The sequence below is a fragment of the Lutra lutra genome, chromosome 6, assembly GCF_902655055.1.
Source record: "Lutra lutra chromosome 6, mLutLut1.2, whole genome shotgun sequence".
Taxonomy (NCBI): Eukaryota; Metazoa; Chordata; class Mammalia; order Carnivora; family Mustelidae; genus Lutra; species Lutra lutra.
Window position 1 is genome coordinate 151,619,604 of NC_062283.1, and position 25,894 is coordinate 151,645,497.

The 25,894-nt window shown below is 48.3% G+C and overlaps 1 protein-coding gene across 2 annotated transcripts; it reads right to left on the reverse strand.

The window, feature by feature from the left end:
- Positions 1-721: 721 nt before the first annotated feature.
- Positions 722-18,170, reverse strand: MPC1 (mitochondrial pyruvate carrier 1). Of its 2 annotated transcripts, none has more exons than XM_047733340.1 (5): positions 17,992-18,170; positions 9,640-9,643; positions 2,277-2,373; positions 1,501-1,633; positions 722-1,150 (listed from the first exon to the last, which is right to left on the reverse strand). In XM_047733340.1, the coding sequence occupies exons 1-5, from the start codon at positions 18,060-18,062 to the stop codon at positions 1,126-1,128; spliced, it is 330 nt and encodes a 109-aa protein (XP_047589296.1). In that variant the 5' UTR covers positions 18,063-18,170; the 3' UTR covers positions 722-1,125. The 2 variants fall into 2 exon arrangements, with proteins under 2 accessions (XP_047589296.1, XP_047589295.1); XM_047733339.1 differs by lacking the exon at positions 9,640-9,643 and adding an exon at positions 4,419-4,422 and having other exon boundaries at positions 17,992-18,169.
- Positions 18,171-25,894: the final 7,724 nt, after the last annotated feature.

Genomic DNA, 25,894 nt, shown 5'->3' on the forward strand with positions numbered 1-25,894 from the left:
TTGCGTTAGGGTCGAGGGTGCTTTGTGAACTCCGCGACACCGGTCCAGCCTCTCCCCAGCCCCACCCCAGGTCGGCTGCATGGCCAAGAGCCTGAGGGCACCAGGGACGCATGCGGTGTCCCAGTGCAGCCGCTGGCCCACAAAAGGGAGGCAGCACCTGTCCTCCTGTCCCCCCGGCCTGTGTGTAGGGGGGCACGAGAGAGATGAAAATGCGAGACGAAAACGCTTTGTGAACAGTGTCGCACCTGTAAAATGAAAAAAGTGACAGGAGAGAACCAACCAGGGGCGCACACCCTGCCCCCGGCTGCCTGCCGCCTCCGCTCGAGGCCACCCCTGCCACAGGGGACAGATGGCAGTGCAACCGACCCTGCCCGGCGAAGTAAGGGGATTATCGAGCTCTCACAGCCCTGTGAGCGCACATGACAGCAGCACTTGTCTCGGGACCCCCTCCTGCCAGGTGTCCGTGCACACAGCACCTGGATGGCCGGCGCCGGGCTGCGGCTCAGTTCCCGCGCCAGCGGCTCGGGCAGGTGTGGGGGGCCGCACTGGGGAACGCAGTCTTGGGTTTGCCCCGAGGGTGATGGGCGGCGCGTCCTAGAGGCTGACCCTCTAGGCATGGGGACACCTTCCCAGGAGCTCCAGGCTCTAACCCACAACCGTCTTTGCAGGGACATTACAGTTTCGCAGTTTCTCAACACAGCAAGACACTGAGTCGTACTCGTTTGAAGGGTATTTAAATCATTTATTGCCATTAAGTTCCAGCACTTGTGGAGGCGCGCCGCACGGAAGCCCAGACACGCTCTCGACCACTGGCAGGGACAGGGCCCGTGGCCAGCCATCGGTGTCTAAAAAATCCCAATTTCCTCTCTTCAGTTAGTCATTAAGTAAATTCCACCAAGTAATATATGCATTACTGCAGATAAAACCATCACAGAGAAAGGATATTCAGGGCGTGTAAGGCAGCAGAGAGTTGTCTGAGGGGCGCTCAGCTAATTCTAGAAACCGCGCTAGTGAACACAGCATTCAGCTTGTGTCCTCAGCAAGACTAATCTGAGGATGGAATCCGTGAGTCAGCAGCGCCGGCAAGGCCGTCCCTCCACACCCGTGGCCTCTCCTCTCCCGCTGTTAGGCTGATGCCTTTTTACTCATCCTGGAAATAAACACAAAGAAAAATCCAATGAGAAACAAATGTCACCGCCCGGCTCAACGACCTTGGGTGGCATCAGGAAGACACGCTCGCATTTATTTCAACTTCTCGTTTTATCAAACGGTAACATCCACCTCCTGTTACCACGCTGCACTCACTGACCGAGCAGAGTCTTCAACTGGGCAGTGCGTTTTCGTCCTTTCCAACGGCACATTCTCACTCAGAATCCAGCTCCCCAACTGCTAACGTTATCTCGCACGCGCACGCTCACAGCCGGTCCCCCGAGGCTTCTAGATTTAAGTTTCATTCTCCCCAACTGCCCAAACCGCGTGGCGACGTCGGGGGCTGCTTACTCGTGCCTGAGGAGGCGTCCGCCCTGAACGAGCTGCGCTACCTCGTTGGTGGCGTGGCAGGCGAACAGGAGCCAGTTCCGGGGCTGCACCTTGTAGGCGAATCTCATGAAGGTCAGCGAGTAGCAACAGAGGGCTGCAGGGACAGCAAAGCCAGGCGTGACTCACAGCCCAGTGGACTCCGAGCTGCTGTGACCGCAGATCGGCGGCTCGGTCGCCTTCATCAGAAAACGAGTCTCTTCTGCTACAACCTTCACAGACAACACACGTTGGTGCTGACACGCTCCCACGACCGGGGAGCGTGCCCTGGGCATCACTCTGCCGTCCGGGTGACCTTAGCACACATCTCAGGCATGCGTTTGCTACCGCGGCTGGGGGCTCTAGCTGCTTTTTCTGCTCTCCCAGAGCCGTTCCCAACCCACCGTCCGAAACAATTGCTGCTTAATCCCCACGAGATTTTTAAGGTCAAATATCAGGACTTCAAATAAACTTAAAGGCACTTCTTCCAAGTAAAGTTCAAGAGGACACATCTGCAGCTGTGTGTACTAGATCTGAAAGGCACACAGGACCTTGACACGTCCTGGGTGAGTATTTCCAAACAGCCCTGTTTCTCCCTCCCCAGGAGCAAGCAGCACCCGTGCAGGCCACCTTCCCTGTGTGTTACTTTCCGAGAGTGACCGCGGCACCGCAGCTACAGCCGCGAGTGCACGCCCAGGAGCCTGTGACCCTGTAATTCCACACAGTAAAGTCCTCCCCATTATTCAAATCTGTGTCCTTACCAAATGTCATCCGCCCACTGATAATCTCTGGAGACTTTTTCATGTCATTGATGGCAGCAATGGGAAGACCCCAGTTGGCTACAGGGCCCCAGAAATGCTACAAAAATGAGAGGAGAAGGAGAAGGATAAGGGGAGGCGGGAAGAGGAGAGAAGGAGAAGGAGAAGGTGGGGCTTCTTCCCTTAAACAATGAGGGGAGTGCTGTGCGGGGAACTTGACGTTCACATGCAGGTATACTGGTCAACGGCCGGCCGGCCGGCTAACGTCCGGGCACGGACTGTTCAAGGGTTTGCACGGACTTGGTGGCTCTTCCAGGGTGAGCCCCACGTCAGAAAGGAGTTGGCTGATCACCAAGGCCCCCACCAGCTTCCAGATTACCTCTAGGTAATCTCCGTCCCACTCAGAGAACTTTAAATCAGATTAACTTCTTACCCAGTTCCCGCTGCCTACCACTTAAATCTCCTTACAATATTCTTGATAATGTCATGTTTAAATCTCGAAAAACCTCTTTTTCAAATTTTCATTAAGATATTTGTCAAAATCTCTTTTAACGCCGATCCTAGATTGGAGATCATTTCTGAAGAAAGCAACTGTGAAGGGGAGAAGTGGCTTCCCAGCCCCTACGAGCTATATATTCAGATCAGAGAGCTCGGAAATCACTCGGAACCCCAGGGATACTAAGAAATTAAGACTGGAAGGTACTTTCGAAGTCACAGCAACAACCTACGTTTAGGGAAGTCTCAGCGGTTTTTCACACTATGATGGCAGCTGTCCCAGGACAGCAAAACGATGTCACCCTAACGCCATTTAAGTTAACATCATGCTGTCAACAGCAGCAACATCCCATCGATTTAAGTTCTGAAGGTGAACTGAGTTCAGTGGCTTTTCCCATTAAAGGAAAAAGTCTTTTATTAATGTACAATTTTCAACACTTTAAAGTATGAAAGAAACCACTCCTTGTTGGCCAACCCCCCTTTTTAGTCATCAGACCATTCGTCAGTGGCCCACTCCCGCCGTCAGGGCATTTCAGGCAAACTCAGACTGCTGAGTGCTTTTCTAACATTGACCAACAAGGACCAGGAGTCAGTAATATCCGAAATTTCATTTAGAAGTAGGAAACAAGGGAAATGCAAGAAAAGTCAATGACAATTACGTCTGGCCTAATAGGAGAATATTTTGACACACTTACTTAACGCACTTCACTGGAAGCAGGAGGCCCAGGCCGCGAGGTGCAAAGCGTCAGAGCCCCTGGGCCCGCACACAAGGTATGACCTCGTGCATCAGACACAGCTGGTGTGAGGAATCTCAGAGGTTCTGGGGTGGGGTGGGGGGGTCGGGGGGTGGCGGCTAATCAGTCCTCTTGTCTCCCGGACATTATCTGAGGGAGACTCATGTGGCTGGAACTGTAATTTCTTACACCTGGACACGGAGTGACTGCTCCCCACAACCCCCCACCAGAGCTCTGGAGACGTCTGGAGAGGTCTGGACTGGGAGGGTGCATCCCACAGCTCTGCTCTGCGCGTTGGTCCCAACATCTACCTTCTCGCACACAGAGCTGGGGCTGGAACAGAGCCTGGAGAGTTTCTCCATGACCAGGCACAAAGGCGTCTCTGCCCACAGCTGGGACCAAGGAGCAGGACCATGGTAGGATCTGACACCTCAAGTAGCTCTGGGGGACTTGGCTCACATGGTGGCATTCTAGGTTCTAGTCTGAGGCCCGTGACGTGTGAACAGAGCTCAGCTAGTTAGGGGAGATACACACGCTTGTGATGATAAACACTGAGATACACCTGAAACGGGTTTCTTAAAAAGAACACGAAAGGTAAAAATGATCTCAACAACAGTGTATGGAAAGAGGCGACTGTAGAACGTGAAGAATTCATCCTTTCTATCGACTGCAACCTTGAGTTCGCACGTCCCTGTTCGGAAACGCGTGTTTGGTCCAGCTCAGCAGCCAGTGCACTGGTCCTGCCAGGAGCAAGCGCCCAGAGTGGGCGAGGGCCAGCAAGGGGCCACTGGGAGGGCCGCCAGCCACGGCAGCTGCGTCCACTAGCTCAAGCAAAGGAAGCCAGGTCTGCTGTCCGTAAGTCCGGCAGCACACAAAGTCTGCAAGAGCCTAAGATAAAGTAGAGTGGTTCTCTTACCGTACTATTTTGTGAGGCGTCCCCAAGGTTCAGACGGGAGAGATGTGGGGGGAAAAAAAGAAAAGATTAGATGTTTTCGAAGATCACGGCTCTATCAGGTTACTTCAGCCTCACACGTGTGTTCAAGTTTCAGCAGCAGAACCGCCAGCTGAGCCGCACACATTCCTAACAGCAGCTCTGACCCAGCAAAACGAAACCTCTCCTTTGCCAGGACAAGCGTAAGCCTGAGAGGGAAGCTGTCCCATAGAAATATAATGCAAGTCACTACTACGAGCCACATATGTCATTTTAAAATTTCTAGAAGCCACATTAAAGGTAAAAAGAAACTACAGAACTGTGTTAGTTTATTCTAACCTGTCAAAAATAATTTAATTTGAACTGGTGCTCAACTAAAGCTTAGCAATGTGGCATTTCACATTCTGTCTTTGTACTAAGCGTCTGAGATCTGGTGTGTACTGACATCTGTGGCACGTGTCATTTGGCCTGGCCATGGGATGGTGCTCTGCTGCCCTCCACGGCTCACGGCGGCTCACGCTCGGCGCAGGCTGATGGGGCGCTCCTCTGGAAATGACCAGGTAGCAAGAACACAGAGCCGCAGAACTCTAGCAACGGGGAGCCTTCACCATTTTGGCTAACAGGTTATCACCAGAATGAGAACCCCTAAAAACAGGCATATAATTTTACATTTTGTTCACTTCTAAGACTCTGGAACCTCCAACAGTGCCTGGCATTTTATAACCATTCAGCAAGTGTTTGTTGAATGAATGAATGAATAGTAAAAACTTACGACATTGTGTTTTTCTGAATGTTAAACTTGGTACCCATTCAAAAATGCATCAAAAATTTTATGATGAATTACTTCTATTTCTGAAATGGCAATTCTTTTTGCAGGATATAGCTTAATTGTTTTGTATGACAAAATCTTAAAAGTTTAGGTACTGAGTTAATGAAATAAAATGATAAAATCCTTTATAAACGCACATCCAAATGGCTCTTCTCACCATTTTGACTTAGAGATCAAGAAGGTTCTAATTGCCAGCATGAAAATATATCCACTAACAATGCTAATATAGTAATATTCTTCAAATAGTTTCTATTACGAAATACAAGAACCCTAGAAAGAGCCTTTCGATGTTAAGTGAATTTTTAGAACTGTTGTAAGAGATCATGTTACCAAGACTATCTCATAGGAAGTCCAAACCGAGCAGGGCGCTTTGCGGCAGAAGTTGGGGATTTGCCCTACCGGCTCCCACAGCATAATCTAGTAGACTGTGGACCACACTCACAGCAGGGTCACTACTCTTTGTTGTTGTTAGTTTCGAAGGTAGAATTTAGTGATTTATCAGTTGCATGAAGCACCCCGTGCTCATCACATCACATAACCTCCTTCATGCCCATCACCCAGTTACCTCATCCCCCAACCCCTTCCCCTGTGGTAACCCTCAGTTGGTTCCCTATAATCAAGAGTCTCTTATGGTTTGTCTCCTTCTCTATTTTTATCTTTTATTATTTTTCCTTCCCTTCCTCTATGTTCATGTTTTGTTTCTTAAATTCCACATGAGTGAAATCATATAGTCTTTGTCTTTCTCTGACTGACTTATATTTCGCTTAGCATAATACCCTCTAGTTCCATCCATGTTGTCGCAAAAGATGAGATTTCATTCTTCTTGATGGCTAAGTAATATTTCACTGTGTATATATGCACCATTCATCTTCTTTATCTATTCATCTATCGATGGACATCATCTGGGCTCTTGCCATATTTGGGCTATTGTGGACATCGCTGCTATAAACATTGGGGTGCAGGTGTCCCTTCAGATCACTGTGTTTGTATCCTTTGGAAAAATACCCAGTATTGCAATTACTGGGTCATTGGGTAGCTCTGTTTTTAACTTTTTGAGGAACCTCCATTCTATTCTCCAGAGTGGCTGCACCAGCTTCCATTCCCACCAACAGTGCAGGAGGGTTCCCCTTTCTTTGCATCCTCACCAACATCTGTTGTTTCCTGACTTGTTAGTTTTAGTCATTTGAATGGTGTGAGGAGGGATCTCACCATGGTTTTGATCTGTATTTCCTTGATGCCGACTGATGTGGAGCATTTTTTCATATGTCTGTTGGCCATTTGTATGTCCTCTTTGGACAAATGTCTGTTCACATCTTCTGCCCATTTCTTGACTAGAGATTTTTTTTTTTCAGTCTCACTATTCTTAAAGCATCTTTGTTCAAGATCTGAACAAAGAACCAGATTTAATTAGCTATAAATTACCAGTGGCACATTTCTGCCATGAAAATATTTTAAAAGATGTAGTTCTAATCTAAAAGGTTAGATTAGAATCTAAAAGGTCAACTTGGAGATAATTTGGTTTTCAATTCAGGACTCTTTGTGAATTGTACAACAGTTCAAATGCTACCCTATTTTACAGCATGAAAATGCTTACACAAAAAAATGCTTATCTTCCAACCAAGAATATCCTACCCATCTAAGTTACCATTCAGAATAGAAGGCAAGAGAATTTTCCAGACAAGCAAGAGCTAAAGAAGTTCATCACCATTAAATTAGCCTTATAAGTAATAAGTTATTTAGTAATAAGAACATACACAAAAGAATAAATCTCACTGGAAAAATAAATATATAGTAAAGGTAAGTCAAATAACTACTTATAAAGCTAGTATGAAGGTTAAAAGACAACAGTAGCAAAAATAACAATGACTACAGTAATTAGTTAAGGGACAAGATAAAAAGACATAAAATATATCAAAAATATAAATTAAGGGGGAGGGGTGCTGAGCTTTAGAATGAGATCAAACTTACAGTTGTTATCAACTGAAAACTGACTGTTACAGATACAAGTAGTTATATAGAAGCCTCATGGTAACCACAGAGCAAAAACCTGGAGTAAATGACAAAAAAATAACGAAAGGTGATCACAACACCAAAGGAGGAGAGTGAGAGAACTACGGAGCAGAGAACTACAAAATATCCGGAAAATAAGCAAAACGGCAATAAGCACGTACCAACAACGATTCCTTTAATGTAAACAGACCAAATTCTTCAATCAAAAGAAGAGCTGAATCGGTTAAAAAAAAACAAGATTCATCTCTATGCTGTCTACAACAATATGCTTTTGATATAAGAACACACAAACTAAAATGAAAGGATAGAAAAAGTTTCCACACAAATGGAAACCAAAAGAATGGAGTTATCTATACTGATATCAGACAAAACAGACTTTATAACAAAGACTGTAATAAGAGACCAAAAAAAGTGTTACATAATGGTAAAGGGGTTACTCCAACAAGGGGACATAATAGTTGTGACACAGGAGCATCTAAATGTATAAATATGTAAAGCTAATGTGCACATGCCTAAAGGGTGACACAGACATCAACTTAATAATAGCAGAGGACTTAAATACCTTGCTTACATCAATGGATAAATCATCCAGATAAAACGGATCAGAACATTGGCCTTCACTGACAAGTTAGACCAGATGAAGGTAACAGATACATATAAAGAACACCTCATCCAAAAGCAACAAAATACATATTCTTCTTAAGTGCACATGAACATTTTCCAAGACAGATCATATATTAGGTCACAAAACAAGTCTTAATAAATCTAAGATTGAAATCAAGCATCTTTTCCAACCATAGTGATATGAAACTAGTAATTAATTACATGAAGGAAGCTAGAAAACTCATAAATATATGGAGATTAAACAACATGCTACTGAGTAACTGATAGGTCAAAAAAGAAATAAAAAATGCCTTGAGACGATCGAACATGGAAATTTATCATACCAAAATTTAAGGGCTGCAGCAAAAGCAGTTCTATGAAAGACGCTCAAAGCAGTAAAAGCCTACTTCAAGAAACAAGAAAAGTCTCAAACAACCTAACATACTTAGAGGAACTATAAAAAGAACAAAAGAAGCCCCAAGTTACTGGAAGGAAGAAAATAACAAAGATTAGAGCAGAAATAAATGAAATTGGAACCAAAACAGAGCCAGACTCACCAAGAAAAAGAGGGAACTCAAATAAAACCAGAAATGAAAGAAATACTAGAAGTGATACCACGGCAATACAAAGGACTGTAAGAGACTACTATGAGTAATTGTACACCAACAAACTAGACAACCTAGAAGAAATGGATGAATCCCTAGAAACATACAACCTACCAAGACTGAATCAGGATGAAACAGAAAATCTGAACAGACTGATTACTAGTGAAGGGGCTGAAATCAGTGATCAGAAACCTCCCCACAAACAGAAGTCCAGGACCACAGAGCTTCACGAGTGAACTCTACCAAATATTCAAAGAAGAACCAATACCAATCCCTTTCAAACACTTCCAAAAGCTAGAAGAGGGGAGAACTCTTAGAAAAACATTTTACAAGGCCAGCACTGCCCTGACTCCAAAGCGAAACAAGGGTGCCATACAAAAAGGAAAATTACAAGCCAATATCCCTGATGAACACAGATGCAAAAATCCTCAAATACGAGCAAACCGAACTCAACAATACATTAGAAGGAGCATCCGCTCTCATCAGTGAGATTTATCCTCAGGCGTCAAGGATGGTTTGGCATCCATGTATCAGTGTGCTCTATTCCACACTACACCACATCAACAAAATGAAGGACACAAAAAATATGAACATCTCAACAGATGAAGGAAGAAAAACTGACAAAACTGAATACCCATTTATGATAATAACTCTCAATAAAGGAGAAAGAGAGACCGCACTGATAAAACAGCAACGGGACATAACAAAGACACACAAAACAAGCACACAGCTCACGCCGCACTCAACGGTGAAAAGCTGAAAGCTATTCCTCTAAGAATGGAAACAAGGATGTCTACTCTCGCCACTTTTATTCAACACAGTACTGGATGTCCTAGCCAGAGCAATTAGGGAAGAAAAAGAAAGGACACTGAAATCAGAAAGAAACTAAAACCATCACTATTTGTGGGGCCCCTGGTTGGCTCAGTTGGTAGAGCACATGACTTTTGATCTTGATGTTGTGAGTTCCAGCCCCATGTTGGGTGTAGGAGATTACTTAAAAATAAAATCTTTAAGGAGCACTGGGTCCTCAGTCCTTTAAGAGACTCTTGATTTTGCCTCAGGTCATGATCTCAGAGTCATGAAAATGAACCCGGAGAAGGGCTCCACACTCAGCAGGGACTCTGCTTATGATTCCCTCTCCCCTTCCCTTTGCCCCCACCCTGCTCGTGTGCTCTTTCTCGAGTAAATAAATCTTTTTTTTTTTTTTAAGATTTTATTTGTTTATTTGTTATAGAGAGAGAAGTGAGAGCAAGCACACAGAGTGGCAGGCAGAGGGAGAAGCAGGCTCCCTGCCAAGTAAGAAGCCCGATGCGGGACTTGATCTCAGGACGCCGGGATCATGACCTGAGCCGAAGGCAGCCACCCAACCAACTGAGCCACCCAGGTGTCCCTCGAGTAAATAAATCTTAAAAAAAAAAAAGATTTTAGGGGGGAAAAAACTGTTACTATTTGTGGCTAATGTGATATAAAGTAGAACCCTGAAGACTCCACCAAAAAATGCTACACAAATTTAGTAGAGTTATATATTATAAAGTCAGTATACAGATATCTGTTGTTTCTTTACAATAATAAACTATCGGAAAGAAATTAAGAAAATAATCCCATTTACAATTGCATCAAAAAAATAAAATACCTAGTAATAAATTTAATCAAGGTAGTGAAAGACCTGTATGTTGAAAACTATAAGATATTAGCAAAAAAAACTAAAGATGACACAAGGAAACACAAAGCCATTCCATGCTCAGGGATGGGAAGAACTAATATTGTTAAAATATTCATACTACCCAGCAACATAGAGTCAATGAAACCCCTATCAAAATTCCAATGGCATTTTCCACAGAAATAGAACAATCCTAAAATTTGCATGGAATCATAAAAGACCTTGAACAGGCAAAGCAATTTTGAAAAACAACAACAAAGCTGGAGGCATCAGGCTCCCTGATTTCAATCTATATAACAAAGATGTAGAATTAAAACAGTATAGTACTAGCATAAAAACAGACATAGATCGGGGCGCCTGGGTGGCTCAGTGGGTTAAGCCTCTGCCTTCGGCTCAGGTCATGCTCTCAGGGTCCTGGGATCGAGCCCCATGTCAGGCTCTCTGCTCAGAGGGGAGCCTGCTCCCCTCCCCGCCACCGTCCCGCCGCCGCCGCCTGCCCCTCTGCCTACTTGTGATCTCTCGCTGTCAAATAAATAAAGTCTTTTTTAAAAAATTAAAAGTTAAGTGTTGGCAAAGACGTGCAGCATGTCAACCGGTTGTGCACTGTTGGTGGGAATGTCACTGGTGTGGCCACTGTGGAACACAGTACGGAAGTCCCTCAAAAAATTAACACCGAAGTCAGTATGACCCAAAATTCCCCTTTTGGGTATTTAAAGAAAGCTGAAACACTAATTTGAAAAGACATATACACCCCACGTTTACCGAGGCATTATTTACAACAGCCGAGATATGAAAACCATCTCACTGGCCCCTGATGGATGGATAAAGAAATTGTAGTACATGTATACAAGAGTATTACTCAGCCATAAAGAATGAATTTTACCATTTGCTACAATGTGGAAGGACGTCAAGGGCATTGTGCTACGTGAAGTAAGTCAGAGAAAGACAAATACTGTGTAATCTCTCTTATATGTGTAATCGTAAAAAACAAAACCAGAAACACACGCTCAGGAGGTACGGAGAACATACTGGTGTTACCAGAGGCAGGGACTGGGGGATGCAAGAAATGGGTGAGCTGTTCTGTTAGAATTTAAATAAGTTGAAGAAAAACTCAAAAAGAATGTAATGTTGATTATTTAAAACATGATTTAATGACCGTAAAACACGCAGAGGATAGAGTCACTCTAAACACTGGCAGATACAAAAATCCACAACTCAACATTCCTTAATTCCATGTCATTTGTCCAAACCATGAACCAACTACGAAATCAGAAAATCCGGAATCCGTATTTTTGCATTTTAGCAGAGCCCACGCTAATGAAAAAAAGTGTGTATGAGGATCTGTTCCAAGGAACGATAAATTTATAAGCAACACACAAACTTCAATTTGGGGAGAGTTATGTAAAACTGTAATAAAGAAATATCCCTGGTTTGGGGGCCCCTGGGTGGCTCAGTCGGTTAAATGTCCCACTCTTGATTTCGGCTCAGGTCATGATCTTGGGGTTCTGAGAAGCCCGAGTCGGGCTCCCCACTCAGTGCAGAGTTCGCCTGAGATCCTGTCCCTCTTCCCCCACCCCCAAGCCCCTCACCAGTGTGCACACATGCTCTCAAGTAAATCAATCTTAAAAAAAAAAAACAAAAAAAAAATCCCTGATTTTTCTATTTGGTATGCTGCCTTTATTTACATGAAGGTTAAAACAAAACAAAAAAAAAGTATAAGGGTCTTCCTTCTCGTGTTCAGTTACACCCTGAACTCTCAGGAGGAGCCCGGACCTTCCAGGCAGAGGTTGATGGTGGAGGGGACGAAGGACAGCTGCCGTGTGATTCCAAACAAAACCAAACCCCCAAAACTTGTCCTTGTTTTTCTCATTAATTTGGAAGTGGCTGTTGGGTTCGAGATTTCTTCTAAGCTTATTTTTATTTTCATAATGTCTCCTGAACACTGCCAATCTGAGCTCATTTTCCTAAAATTACGGACAGTAACTGTTCGGTTTCTCTGAAAGCACCGTTAGTCCCTGTCCCTGGTCATTTGCTTAGATAGTATTAAGGGAATCCAAGTGACAGGCTCACAGTCTACCAACTGGACGACGGAAATGACCTCTGGGAACTGGACTGTGCGGGCAACAGGGCTCTCGTGTGGCCAGTTCTGCTTCAACTCCATCTGCTGCAGGAAATGTCTGAGGGCCAGTTACACGGCGGGGAAGGGAAGCCAGCGGCAGGGTACCGGAAGCAGAGGGGCAGAGAGAAGAGGCACAGAGTACCTTTCACCTTACCTTTTTTTTTAAAGATTTTATTTATTTATTTGAATGAGAGAGAAAGAGAGAACAAGCGGGGGGCAGGAGCAGAGGGAGAGGGGCAAGTGGACTGTGCGTTGAGCACAGAGCCCGACAAAGGGCTCGATCTCAGGACCCCGAGATCACGACCTGAGCTGAAGTCAAGAGTAGGACGCTTAACTGACTGAGCCCACCCGGGCGCCCCAACCTTACTTCTTTTTGAAACCACTCTTGTGCATTGCTATTTTCCTCTGAACCCTAACCCGACTTCCCCGCTGTGGCTCCGCAAACTTGAGGTCCAGAGGCCTCAAGTTCGGACTAGATAGCACTTCCTCGTGTGGCGAGCGAGGCGCTGGCCTATCAGACGCCCAAGGTCTGTCCCAGCTGCGCTCCTCTATCGTTCGGGAAGGGGTTCCTGTCGTCCTACGGCCACTTCTCACCCGGGTAGTAAGGAGAAATCCTTAAAGCTTTCCTGAAAACAAGGAGTAAAATTAGAACAGCATTCCTTATCAACTAAAGACTATCCCTGGCAAACACCCCATTCATTTCGGATTTCTAAGTGCGCTGACAGACTGACGAATGTAAAATCCCCCATGATCTAAGTTCTGCTTAAGAGACCACCCTTCACACGTGCACATCCGAACACACACGTGCACGTGCGCATCTGCCCGCTCGCAGGGAGGGTCCGTCCACAGAGTGAGCCTGCGGACTGCTGTGGACCCCTCATTTACGCACTCGTCCCACGCCGCAACACGCACTCTTCGACCTCACTGATCCTTCACGACCAAAACTCGGGACAGCGAGGAATGACAGAACAGCAAAAGCAGAGAGCGCTATCTTCTTTTACTCCATTAAGAAGGTATATGAAGAAATAATTACACACACACACACACACACACAAACATAGGGGGTGCCTGTGACTCAGTCAGTCGAGCGCACGACTCTTGATCTCAGGGTCTTGCGTTCAAGTCCCACACTGGGTGTGGAGATTACTTAAAAAAAAAATAGTAGAGATCCAGGAAGTTCTTGATTCAAGATCCTCACTAAGGTAAGAAATCGTGAAAGGAGGGGCGCCTGGGTGGCTCAGGTGTTAGCGTCTGCCTTCGGCTCAGGTCGTGATCCAGGGTCCCAGGATCGAGCCCCGCATTGGGCTCCCTGCTCAGCGGGGAGCCTGCTTCTCCCTCTCCCACTCCCCCTGCTTGTGTTCCCTCCCCTCTGTGTCTGTCTCTGTCAAATAAATAAATAAAAATCTAAAAAAAAAAAAAAAAAAAAATCGTGAGAGGGAGATGGAAGGCACCAGAAAGAGCACCAGAACCCAGGGAATTAAGCACGGAATATTACTCTTGTCAAGCACGATGCTATGTTGGCGAACAGCTACCAAAGCACAAAAGGTGAGCAACTGCCCAGGACACAGCGAAAGATCATCAGGGCTAGCGTTCTAACTCATCATTTGGGTTTAATAACACTGCTGTAAATGACTTCTAGTAAAAATTGTCAGCAATTACTTGATATTATTTAATATTAAGACCCTATTTAAGGGGTGCCTGGCTGGCTCAGTTGTTAAGTGTCTGCCTTCCGCTCAGGTCATGATCCCGGAGTCCTGGGATCGAGCCCTGCATCGGGCTCCCTGCTTGGCGGGAGTCTGCTTCTCCCTCTCCCCGGCTTGTGTTCCCTCTCTCGCTCTGTCTCTCGCTGTCATAAAATTAAAAATCTTTAAAGATTTTTTTTTTTAATTTATTTATTTGACAGAGAGAGATCACAAGCAGGCAGAGAGGCAGGCAGAGAGAGGAGGAAGCAGGCTCCCTGCTGAGCAGAGAGCCCGATGCGGGGCTCGAACCCAGGACCTGGGACCATGACCTGAGCCGAAGGCAGCGGCTTAACCCACTGAGCCACTCAGGCGCCCCTAAAATTAAAAATCTTAAAAAAAAAAAAACAAAAACAAACCTATCTAGTTATGCCCAGTTATCCTGGTAATGCCTTTTATAGCTGTTTTCTTCCATGTGTGGAAGTGTGGATCCAATCAAAGTCCAAACTACCTATAGTTAGAGCCTGTTTCCTTCCTTAACTTCTGTTTCTCTGTGGAAAAAAAATCAACATTTCAAAATATACCTCGAGGGATGCCTGGCATTTGAGCAGGTACAGGACACTGCTCTGCTTCTCAGGGTTATGAGCTGAAGCCCCATGTCGGATATAGAGCATAATTAAAAATAAATTCCCTTCTTTTTTTTTTTTTTAGATTTTATTTGTTTATTTGACAGAGAGAGAAAGAGATCACAAGTAGGCAGAGAGGCAGGCAGAGAGAGAGAGAGAGGAGGAAGGAGGCTCCCTGCCGAGCAGAGAGCCTGATGCGGGGCTCGATCCCAGGACCCTGAGATCATGACCTGAGCCGAAGGCAGACGCTTAACCCAATGAGCCACCCAGGTGCCCCACTTAAAAATAAATTCTTAAAAAGAAAAAAATACACTAGGAAATCCACTTTAGTAAGAAAGACATTTCAGCCTTATAAAATGTGACTGACACAAATTTAAAATATCTCTATAATATATGACTTAAAATTTTTGCTAAAACACTCAACTATGCTATTAAAATAGTTTTTAAAATTCTAGAACAGGGCGCCTGGGTGGCTCAGTCGTTAAGCATCTGCCTTTGGCCCAGGTCATTATCCCACAGCCCTGGGATCGAGCCTCACATCAGGCTCTCTGCTCAGCAGGAAGCCTGTTTCTCCTTCTCCCACTGCCCCTGTTGTGTTCCCTCTCTTGTGCGCTCGCTCGCTCTCTCTCGTTTCCGCCCTCTCTGTGTTAAATAAATAAAATCTTTTTAAAAATTAAATAAATAAAAGATAAAATTCTAGAACAGCTTTAGCTTAGAAATAGCTCTAGATCCCTTCAGTAGGCTGTAAAAGAATCCAGATCTTCAGCTGGTAGGGAGTGCAAAGTAGACAGAACAAGTTATTGAGGTGAGAAGAATCATGTCTGATCCAGAAGAGGGACACAAAGAAGTTTTCTTCTTTATGCTTCAATCTACTTTACAAAAGCACAGCAGGGCTGTGAGCCAGAAGCCTGGAAGAACACAGAGGGGAAAACTTTCCTCTGGTAAGTTCTAGGAGAAAGAGTTTCTCTTTCCAGGAGAAAAAGCTTAAATAAAGATGTTGTGGTGAGGTTTGGATACCAGCCCTCAAACCACCCTCCGTCACTGGCAGTGCTGGCAGGAAATCCCACTGTTCCAAGAATGGTATCGAATTCAAGCCTGGATCCCACCCCACATACTCAGTTCACAAAAGTGATTCCAGGTAAAAAAATCACAGAGCTTTAGGCCTCACACTTAAGATTTTAACTTTATCCATTAAAAATATACAATGTTGGGGCGCCTGGGTGGCTCAGTGGGTTAAAGCCTCTGCCTTCGGCTCAGGTCATGGTCCCAGGGTCCTGGGATCGAGCCCCACATCGGGCTCTCTGCTCAGCAGGGAGCCTGCTTCCTCCTCTCTCTCTGCCTGCCTCTCTGCCTGCTTGTGATCTCTGTCTGTCAAATAAATAAATAAAATCTTAAAAAAAAAAAATACAATGTTCCTGCTCACACACAGAAAAGAGCAGAGTGTAAATTGAACACTGATTTGGAGTTTCTGGATATTTTCACATCCCTCATCCAGTTTAATGTTCTTAAGAACCCCACCAGATAAGGCATTATCATTAAACCCATGTCTCAGCAACCGAGGTCCACTGGGATTGGACTTGCTTGTGGTCCCTTGGTTAGGAGTGGTTCTGTCTGAGGCCCTAGCGGGCAGCTCTCTTCCTGGACACTGCGATTCTCTTCTTTTCCTCATTGAGTCAGAGCTTAACTCAAAGTAACACTGGAAAAAGTATGTACATATTAAGCCACATGAAGTTAGTCTTAGGAAAAGAGGTTAAGCCCTATGTCAAAGTATTTAACGGAAAAGCCTGCCTCTCAGAAACCAATCCCCTAGAGGAAAAAAGAAAAAGAAATAGAAAATAATCGTAAAAATAGTAATAGAAATAAGAAATAGGAAACCAAGCTCTCTTCCTGGAAAATACACTTGACAAACTATTCCTATTATTACATTACATAACACTATGTAGTAACCCTACAAATGTTAGGTAACCATCGGTATTTTTTTAAATATGAGTAAGTGTAACTGGTCGATTCTTAATTGTTCTATACAATTTTGTCCTTAGCTGAACCTAAAGACTAGGAGGGCTCCTTACCTCAGCAGAAGCATGCGCATCAGAGGCAGCACTCACGAGCCGGGGTAAGCTCGCGCGGCGGCGAAGAACATACCCTCGCACCACTAGGCGCTCAGATTTCCCAACGCCTTCACCTGATAAATAACTGCCGCGCGCACTAAACGTGTCTGCATCAGCCACAGTCCTATTTCGTACAGAAGCTTCGCGTCTGGGGGCGCCTGGGTGGCTCAGTGGGTTAAGCCTCTGCCTTCGGCTCAGGTCATGATCTCAGGGTCCTGGGATCGAGCCCCGCATCGGGCTCTCTGCTCAGCAGGGAGCCTGCTTCCTCCTCCCCCTCCGCCTGCCTCTCTGCTTACTTGTGATCTGTCTCTGTCAAATAAATAAATAAAATCTTAAAAAAAAAAAAAAAAAAAAAGAAGCTTCGCGTCTGGAAAGTCAGGAGTGAGGCTCGTTTCCAACTCGCTCTAGCACGAGGCCGCATTACTGTCTCCCGGCGCCGCGCCGTGAAGTTACGGGAAACGGTTCCTGCCCCAAGGCCAGGCCTTTAAAATCAACCCTTTTCGTACAGGCAAAGCTCCGGCCGCCCTCACACCGCGGCCTCCGCGCGGTTACAGGACTTGGGTCTCCTCGGGCCGCACGACTCGCCTCTCGACACACCGTTCGCTACTGAAAAGACAGACGGACAGACAGACCAAACCGGGCCCCACGCCTCACTAGGTCTTAACCACGGCCCTAAGAGAAGCTACTTAGAACTGCTTCACGGTCCTACCAAGCGCTCGGCAGTAACCGCCGGCGCCCCCAGAGTCGGTGAAATCCAATAAAGGGTCCTCGGGCCCTTCGCCCGCCAATGCCCTTACATTCTAACCGGAGAGGAAATCGAGCGAGAGCGAGCGCGGCCTCGGGGAGACGCCGGCTCGGTCGGCAGAACAGCCCATGTACACAGGCGCGGCCTGACCCCCTCGGCGCTCCCACGGGGTCCCTAAAACCAGAAAACCGGAGGGCGGCCTGGACGCAGCACCGCAGCTCCTGCGCTCACCTGCAGCGCACCTGCAGCGCACCTGCGCTCTCACAGCGCCTCCCACTGGCGCCTGCCAGCCCCGCGGCCCCGCACCGCCACCGCACACCTGGGCGCGCAGCCGCGGGACAGGTGCCCCGAGCCCGGCCTGCCGTTGGGGACTTGGCGACTTCCCGCCAGGAAGCCGCGCCGGGGGCGGGGTCCTCCCACAGCCCGCCGGCCCCCCGCCCCGCCGCCCGGCCACAGCCAACCACCGCCCCGCCGCCCGGCTGCCGCGCCCTTGTGACTCCGCGTCCCAGGCGGCGCGGACCCGACCTCCGGGAGCCCTCGCTGGTGCCGGGGTCCGGCCCGGGGGGCTCGTCACCTCATGAGGTAGTCCCGAAAATCCTTGCTCCGGACATAGTCCGCCGCTTTCCGCACCAGCGCGCCCGCCATGGCCGTGCCCGACACCAGGCCGCCCGCGCCGCCCTCGCCTGCGCTCCTCGGAGCCCAATGACACCCAGCCTAGCGGGCAGCGCGGACGCCTCGCCGGCTCGCGGGCCCGCCTCACGACAGCCGGCTCCGCCTTACGGCCGCGCCGCGCCGCCCGGCTCTCGGCCTATGGGAGGACGCAGGGCGGGAGGCGGCGGCACGGATTGGCTGGCTTGCGCCGCACACCTTCTCACCGCCCCTCAGCGGCGCTCGGGGGCGGGGCCTGCTGCCGTAAAACGGCCGGAGGCGGCGGGGGATTGGCTGGCGGCCGCGATGGTGCCGCCGCGACGGGCCGGGCTCCTGCGGCCGCCTCAGCGTGGGTGGCCGCCTCCTCGCAAGGGCACCTTGGCGGGCGGGGACGCGCGGCGACGTCGTCTGGGCGGGAAGGCGGGAGGCTTCGGTGGTTCGGCTCTTCGCAGGCCCGTGTGGGACGGTCGGGTCCCGGGAGCTGCCTTCGGTGGGGGCGCGGGGACCGGCGCGGTAGGCGCCGCCGGCGGGGGCGGAGATCGGAGCCACCGCCCGGGCGCAGCGGGGGGCTGGCACGGACCCCGGGCGCAGCGGGGGGCTGGCACGGACCCCGGGCCGGCCGGCAGCGCAGACGTGTCCTGGGACCGAGCCGCGGGCTTGTGCAACTTCCGAGCGCAACGTGGATTTAATGCGGTTTCCGGCGCCCTGCGCTGACCCTGGGCCGCAGGGGGTCCGAGCCGCGGGGCCCGGCAGCCGACTGGGATCGGAGTTCTAGGAGCCGGGCTTTCCCCGCGGCTTCGGGGGCCGCCGTGGGCAGGACTTCTTCGTGTTAATAACTGTCTCCGCCACGTGAATACGGAGCGGCGGCGCCCGGGGGCTCGGCCATGATCCCGGGGTCCCGGGGTGCAGCCTCGGGTAGGGCTCCCGGCTGGGCGGGGAGCCTGCTTCTCCTTGCCTGCCGCTCCCCCTGCTTGAGCGCGCCCTTTCTCGCGTATAAGTGGATAAAACCTTTCCATACGGAGCAGGCTGTGTGGTCTAATGCTGAAGGACATACGGGGGGCAAGAGGTCCAGCTGCGTTATTTCGTAAAACCCGAGAAAGCCCTAAAACCCCTACCTGGTCCCTGCATGGACAGAGTATAGAACGTAAACATGCAAACGTCGCTGGCTGCCTTGTGTCCCGGGTTGTAGAAGAAAGACTCACGCCCATCCGAATTTGGGAGTGACCCTCACACACGGGGCTGTACTCTTCGCCTCCGTGTTGACTGGTCGGAGCAGGAGCTGTGAGGGAGACAGATAGCTGCAGCCGGAGTGGGGGAAAGCGGGCCGTGCTCGGAGCACCCGGATGGCCCAGGGTTGTGTTCGCGGCCCGCACACAGCGTGTCCAGGGCAGTGGTATTTATAGGACGGTCGGCAGTCCCAGGGTGGGTGCCCTATGCAGGGGATCACGCAGGCAGGTCTGTGATGCCCCACAGGGTCGAAAAAATCTATATGGTAGTAAACTACCTACATTTTTTTCACCTATCAAAATAGCAAAACAATAAAAAGAGAAAGAGTAGTTATGCCTAAGAACTAACACATTTGGGGCACCTGGGGGGCTCAGTTGTTCTGCGTCTGCCTTTGGCTGGGGTCATGATCCCAGGCCCGAGTGGGGCTCCCTGCTTGGTGGGAAGCCTGCTTCTCCCTCTCCCATTCCCTCCTGCTTGTGTTCCCTCTGTTGTTGTGTCTTTATCTGTCAAATTAATAAATAAAACCTTTAAAAAAAAACTAACACACTTCACACATTTTCTTCTGGAAATTGGGGTAATAATGACCATTTTGTCTATTGGGAAGGACTATTGTGATGATGAGAGGCAACTTTTGAGGCGTACTTACTGGATGAGAACGTGTTCTATAGACAGAGGTGTGCTGTTTCGTCCGTCTGTCTGCCCACTTGTACTCCAGCCCAGCACCTGCCTTTCCTTGGTTCCAGTCCAGTAGGCGCACGGTAGTTTGATGGCTTCAGCAACTTAAAAAATGTAGTAAATGAGTAAGCCGAGAAACCCGGGAGTTCAGTGAGAATCGGGGACACTTGCACTCAGATGCCAGTGCACCGTCTGGAATATGAATGTGTAGTGTCTTGCCAAGTTAACTCTTGGGTCCTACCTGTCATGAATCCTTCATGCTGCCCCCAAGGCTTGGTGAAAACTTTTGGATTAGCAGCTCCCGTCCCCGTCCATTTTCCTCCAGGCTCACTGGTCCCATACCGTTCTACAGAAGTCGCAAAGAAACAGTTTCACAGGCAAGGAATCTTCACTTGGCTTGGCAATTCAGGAATTTCCTAGTGACTAAATGGTGAAGGATGAAGGAAACAGAAACATCCCTATTTTGCATTCCCTACTGATAGGAGTGGTTTAGGCCACAACCACCGGAGGACACCAGACCCAGCCACTGGGAGGGGAGAGGAAACTGTAATCACAGGATGCAAACTGTCGGCCCCAGGTTGCTCTCTGCTGGTTTATGGGGAAAACAGGCCAGCACGCTCTATTATGAGCACAGACAGCTTTCCGCAGCGCTTGTGTTCTTGGCAGCCTCGGGAAAAATGAAGCCCCTGGGGTGGGAGGAGGGGATTTCTTGGTTCAAGGTACATAGGAAATGTTTGAATCGGACAAGGTTAATTTTTTTTCTGCAGCTCTTCTGAGAGCCTTTACTTAGCTCACGAAAACTGTGACAGCATAAACGAAGCTTATCCGATTTCCTTAACCACGGAGCCCTTTTGGAAGGAGCGTCTTGTAGAGCTGGTGGTCCAGGGGCTCCAGTGGCTGGGCGCCCTCCCCGGGAGGGTATGCCCAAGGAAGAAACCGGACCTTCAAATCAGGTGACTACATCCTACCTCCTTTTATTTATTTATTTATTTATTTTTAAGATTTTATTTATTTGACAGACAGAGATCACAAGTAGGCAGAGAAGCGGGCTCTCTGCCGAGCACAGAGCCCAATGCGGGACTCGATCCCAGGACCCTGAGATGGTGACCTGAGCCGAAGGCAGAGGCTTAACCCGCTGAGCCACCCAGGCACCCCTTCCTACCCCCTTTTATTTAGCTGCCTGCCTTTGGCAAGTCTCTAAAAACCCCTAGGCTTCTTTTTTTTGTCTATAAAATTGAAACAGTGTCACACCGTACATGTTGTTGAGTTTCTGTGAGAATTGCCAGGAGTGACAATGGGCGAGGTCCCCAGTGACCGCCAGAGAGCCAGAGACTCAGTAACGCATCCACGTTAGCCTTCAGTGTCCCCACCCGCCTTCCTGTCAGCTCAGGTGCTTTGCTTTTTAATCTGGGAGAGAGTGTAAATACGGCACCACCTTCAGTCCTCCAAGCACTGTTTACTCTGTCTGAGGACAAAGGGCTGAGATGTTATCCTGTTCATCTCTGCCCTTGGAGAAAGGTCAGAGGTACCCCAGCTCTCTCTAGGGCCTCATCTCAATATCTCCTACACAATTGTTTGTTTCTGAGTGTGGTGAAAACCATGTTGGGGGGGCGTATGACAGGGGACTTGGGATGCCTTCACCTTGACCTTCCACTCTCTGGTTGGATTCTTCTTTCCATCTGGTCTCTTGGCTCAGGGGGAAGACCCTGTAGTCAAGTATCCCCTCTAGGGAACCAACTACCTCTCGGGCAACAAGGACTGCCCTGAGCCAGCAAGACCCCACGGGTGACTGACTCTGAGACAATGATCAGTTTGACCTTCACTGCCCCGCTGCACATAACCGCCCGTCTTTGCCCCACATTTTCCTTATATAAACCTGGAAATATTTTTGGCACTTTGGAGCTAGCCTTTGAGACACAAGGTCACTGCCTTTCCAGCATTGGCCTCAAAAAAAAAAGAAATCCTTTTCTTCTTTGATAGCCACTTGTGTCTCTGCTTTGGATTTTGTCAGTGACAACAGCAGACCTGCCATGTTTGGGACCCTTGGAGCCAAGCGCTCCTGCACCCCTGTGCCCCGGCTACAATGGCATCAACAGGAATGGAAGCTCTCATCTCTGACTGCAGACTCAGTCCGTGATGGGAGTCAGCCTGCCTTCTCTGCAGCAGCGGGATGGAGCCTGGATGAGCCCTTGGGTTGTGACTGCAAAAGCCTGGAAACTCCTCTGATCTGCCCTGACACTGGCTGAAATTCTGCCTTTGTGAGGACGAGAGGGAGAGGCTGTGTTGACAGAAAAGGAAGCCATGAGGAGGGGCTCCCCCTGGCTAAACCCACGACAATTTGTGTATCAGAAAGAACAGTGACTACAAGCCATGGAGACTCCTCTTCCCCATGATCCTCAAGGGAGAACAAAAAGATGCAACAAAAGACCACGGAATGGGAGAACATTTCTGCAAACCATGTATCCGATAAGGGACATGCACCTGAGATACTGAAAGAGCACTTACAACTGGTAGCACAAAGGCGACCCAGTCAAAGTACAAGCAAAGGACGGAATAGAGATTTCTCCAAAGATACACAAATGGCCACAAAGCTCATGAAAAGATGCTCATTATGGGCCGTGAGGGAAGTGAGAAAGCCGGAAGGAGATACCGCTTTACACTCCTCAGAAGGGCAGCAAATGGAGCCCAGCAGGTGTCCGCGAGGAGGCAGAGGAAGGGGCGCCCTCACCGATTGGAGCAGCGGCCCTCGAAGTTCTTCCCACGACTACACACGCGGCTGCCGGCGGCCCCAGCAATCCCTCTCCCAGAGCCCCACCCGAGGGAACTGAAAACATGCGTTCACACAGCCCCGGGGTCCAAAGGCTCACCGCAGCACGGTAGATAACAGCCAGAAAGTGAAAACGACCCAAATGTCGGATCAGCTGACAGAACACACAAGATGTGGAATAACCATACAATGGGATATTGTTATTACGTTGTTGTAAAGATTTTATTTATTTATTTAATTGACAGAGAGAGAGAGAGAGAACACAAGAGGGGGAATTGGGGGAGGGAGAAGTAGGCTTCCTGCCCAGCTGTGAGCCCATGCGGGGCTCGATCCCAAGACCCTGGGATCTTAACCTCAGCCGGAGGCAGACACTTAACATCTGAGCCACCCAGACACCCCACAATGAAATATTTTTCAGCAATTAAAAGCAACAAGGCCCTGGCACGCGCTACCACAGGGACGGACCCTGCAAGCGCTGTGCTTATGGGTCCTTGAGGCACAGGGGACCACATGCAGTACGACGCTGCTCGCATGAAATGCCCAGGGCGGGCACATGGAGGGACCCATAGGTGCTCGGGAGCTGCTAAGGCGGGCATGGGTACGCAGCCCGGGTGATGAGAATGCTCCCACACGGGTTGTGCTGACGGCAGTACAGCTCTGAGAATGTGCTCGAAACCATCAAACTGGACACTTTAAAGGGGGAAATTGCATGCTGTGTGAATGGTATCCCAGTAAAGTTATTTTTAAAAACTGAACGGTAAAAAAGAAAGACCCACAACTTAAAAAAAATGCACAGGGGAAAAAGCAAATGACATAAAAACCTGAAACTCCGTCATAATTGATAGGGTCCGTGATCAAAAGAGCGAGACTGATACAAAGCGAAGGTCAAGCAAAGCTTTATTTCACGCCAGCACCGAGAATCAAACCCACCGGTGGGGGCCGACTCTTACCGAGAGAGCAAGGACCCCCCCAGCTTCACAGACTAGCTTTTATAGAGCAAAGGCCATGTGGTCGAGCCTGGCCAATGAGATTGTGTCCACCTGGCCTGACTCGTCCTTGCCTTCTGGGCTCTGTTATCTCCACCTGACCTGACCCGTCCTTGTATTTGGGCTCTGTTATCAGGGACTGGTCGACCATATTTTACTGTTTTCCCAGACTTGCTTTTAAGTAAGTTCCTCGGGTGGGGGGGTCAGGGTCAGTTTAAGTTTTACTGCACAAACAACAAAATGGCTGTTTAACCGAGATGGAGTCGCTCTGGCTAAGTGGGCGCCTACAATAATTACAAAAAAAAAAGCACCAACTCTTGGTAACTGAAGGGAAAGAAGCATTTACCTGTAGAACTATTTCAGACAGTCCTATGGACGAAGGAAAGCTCTTCTTCTCAGGGTAAGTTCAGCTCATAAATATGAAAGAAGGTTAGAATTAAAGAACACCGGTCTGCAGTCCCTGAGGAAAGGACGGGTTCAGAGAAAATCCTCAAGGTAGGCTAAGACCACTCTGCAGCTAGATGGGACGTGGATCTTTCCAGGCGTCATTTGCCGCCTGAAAGGGGGATGCACATGGTCTAGGAGAGGTCTAGGAAATCCTACTTGACGTTACTGTCAGAGAACAATAGTACCTCCTGCTGTGATGCCTCCGCCTGGAAGGATCCACCCACACCTGGAACCTGAATCCAGTCAAGCAGGCGGGGGATGAAGGGATTGAAAGATGTAGTCCAAGGAAGGGAGAACGAAGTAACCAGGCCTGTTCCGCAGGCGGGACGCTTCATAGGGCTGCTGGGCCCTGAACCCTTCCAATGCGGCTGGGCGTGAGGGAAAAGGGACTAGAAATGTACATGGAGTCACATGCACAGCTTTACATGCAGACACACAAGACTAGAAAGAAGTAGGTGGGGATACTTTTAATGCTATAGTCTAGCCCAATACATCAAAATATTATTTCAATATATATTCAGTATAAAAATTATTATTGAAATGTTTTATTTTCTTCTTTCCATACTAAGTCTTCAAAATCTCGTATGTATTTTACACTTATGATTCATCTCAATTCAAATGCTCAATTTTCTTTCTTTTTTTTGAAGTTTATGTCTTTATTTTTTTTTTTAGTGGTCTCTGTTGTAGGGAAGACCTTAGGGTTCAAGGCCAATGGCCAAGAAAGAATTTTTTTTTCTAAAATTTTATTTATTTATTTGATAGACAGAGATCACAAGTAGGCAGAGAGGCAGACACAGAGAGAAGAGGAAGCAGGCTCCCTGCCAAGCAGAGAGCCCGATGTGGGGCTCGATCCCAGGTGGGATCATGACCTGAGCTGAAGGCAGAGGCTTTAATCCACTGAGCCACCCAGGTGCCTCCCCCCAAGAAAGAATTCTTGAGATGTCTTTGATGCAAAAAGTTGGTTTTATTAAAAAATAAGCACGGGGGGCACCTGGGTGGCTCAGTGGGTTAAGCCTCTGCCTTTGCCTCAGGTCATGATCTCAGGGTCCTGGGATCGAGCCCCGGATCGGGCTCTCTGCTCGGCGGGGAGCCTGCTTCCCCTCTCTTTCTCCGCCTACTTGTGATCCCTCTCTGTCAAATAAATAAATAAAACATTAAAAAAAAATAAAAAAAAATAAGCACAGGGACACGACCTGTGGGCAGAGAGAGCTACACTGGGTTCATGGGGAGTGGCCCCGTTACATATTTTCAAGCTGGGAGAGGGTTAAGGATAGCACAGACCTTCCAGGTCTTTTGACAACAACTTTTCCAGGATCCTAATGGGGGGGGCTAGCTGTTGTTGGAAAAGGTCATTTATTACTGTTCCGTAAACCCTCAGTCATGAGACCCTACAGCTGTCTATTAGTGGGTCATATGCTTGGAGGATGGTTGCCAACATGTACCTTGGGGGGCAGAAATAAAGGAAGTTTCCAAAGGAATTTTTATGCATTAAAGTAGACTCATAGGATCCTGGAGGTCTGGCTGAGACTGGCTTTTACCAGTCTCACTTAAAAAAGTTAAGGTGACGCTTAAAAAAGTGTTAACATGGAGGCAGCTGAGTTCCTAGAGCAAGGTCACTCTGTCTGTTTCAAGGACTTGTCAATGGGCTGTAGGTAGTAAGGATATTTAATAAATTTTCTTCTTCCTTTGTTTCCCACATCAGTGTCTGCCCCAGAAAACAGAATGCA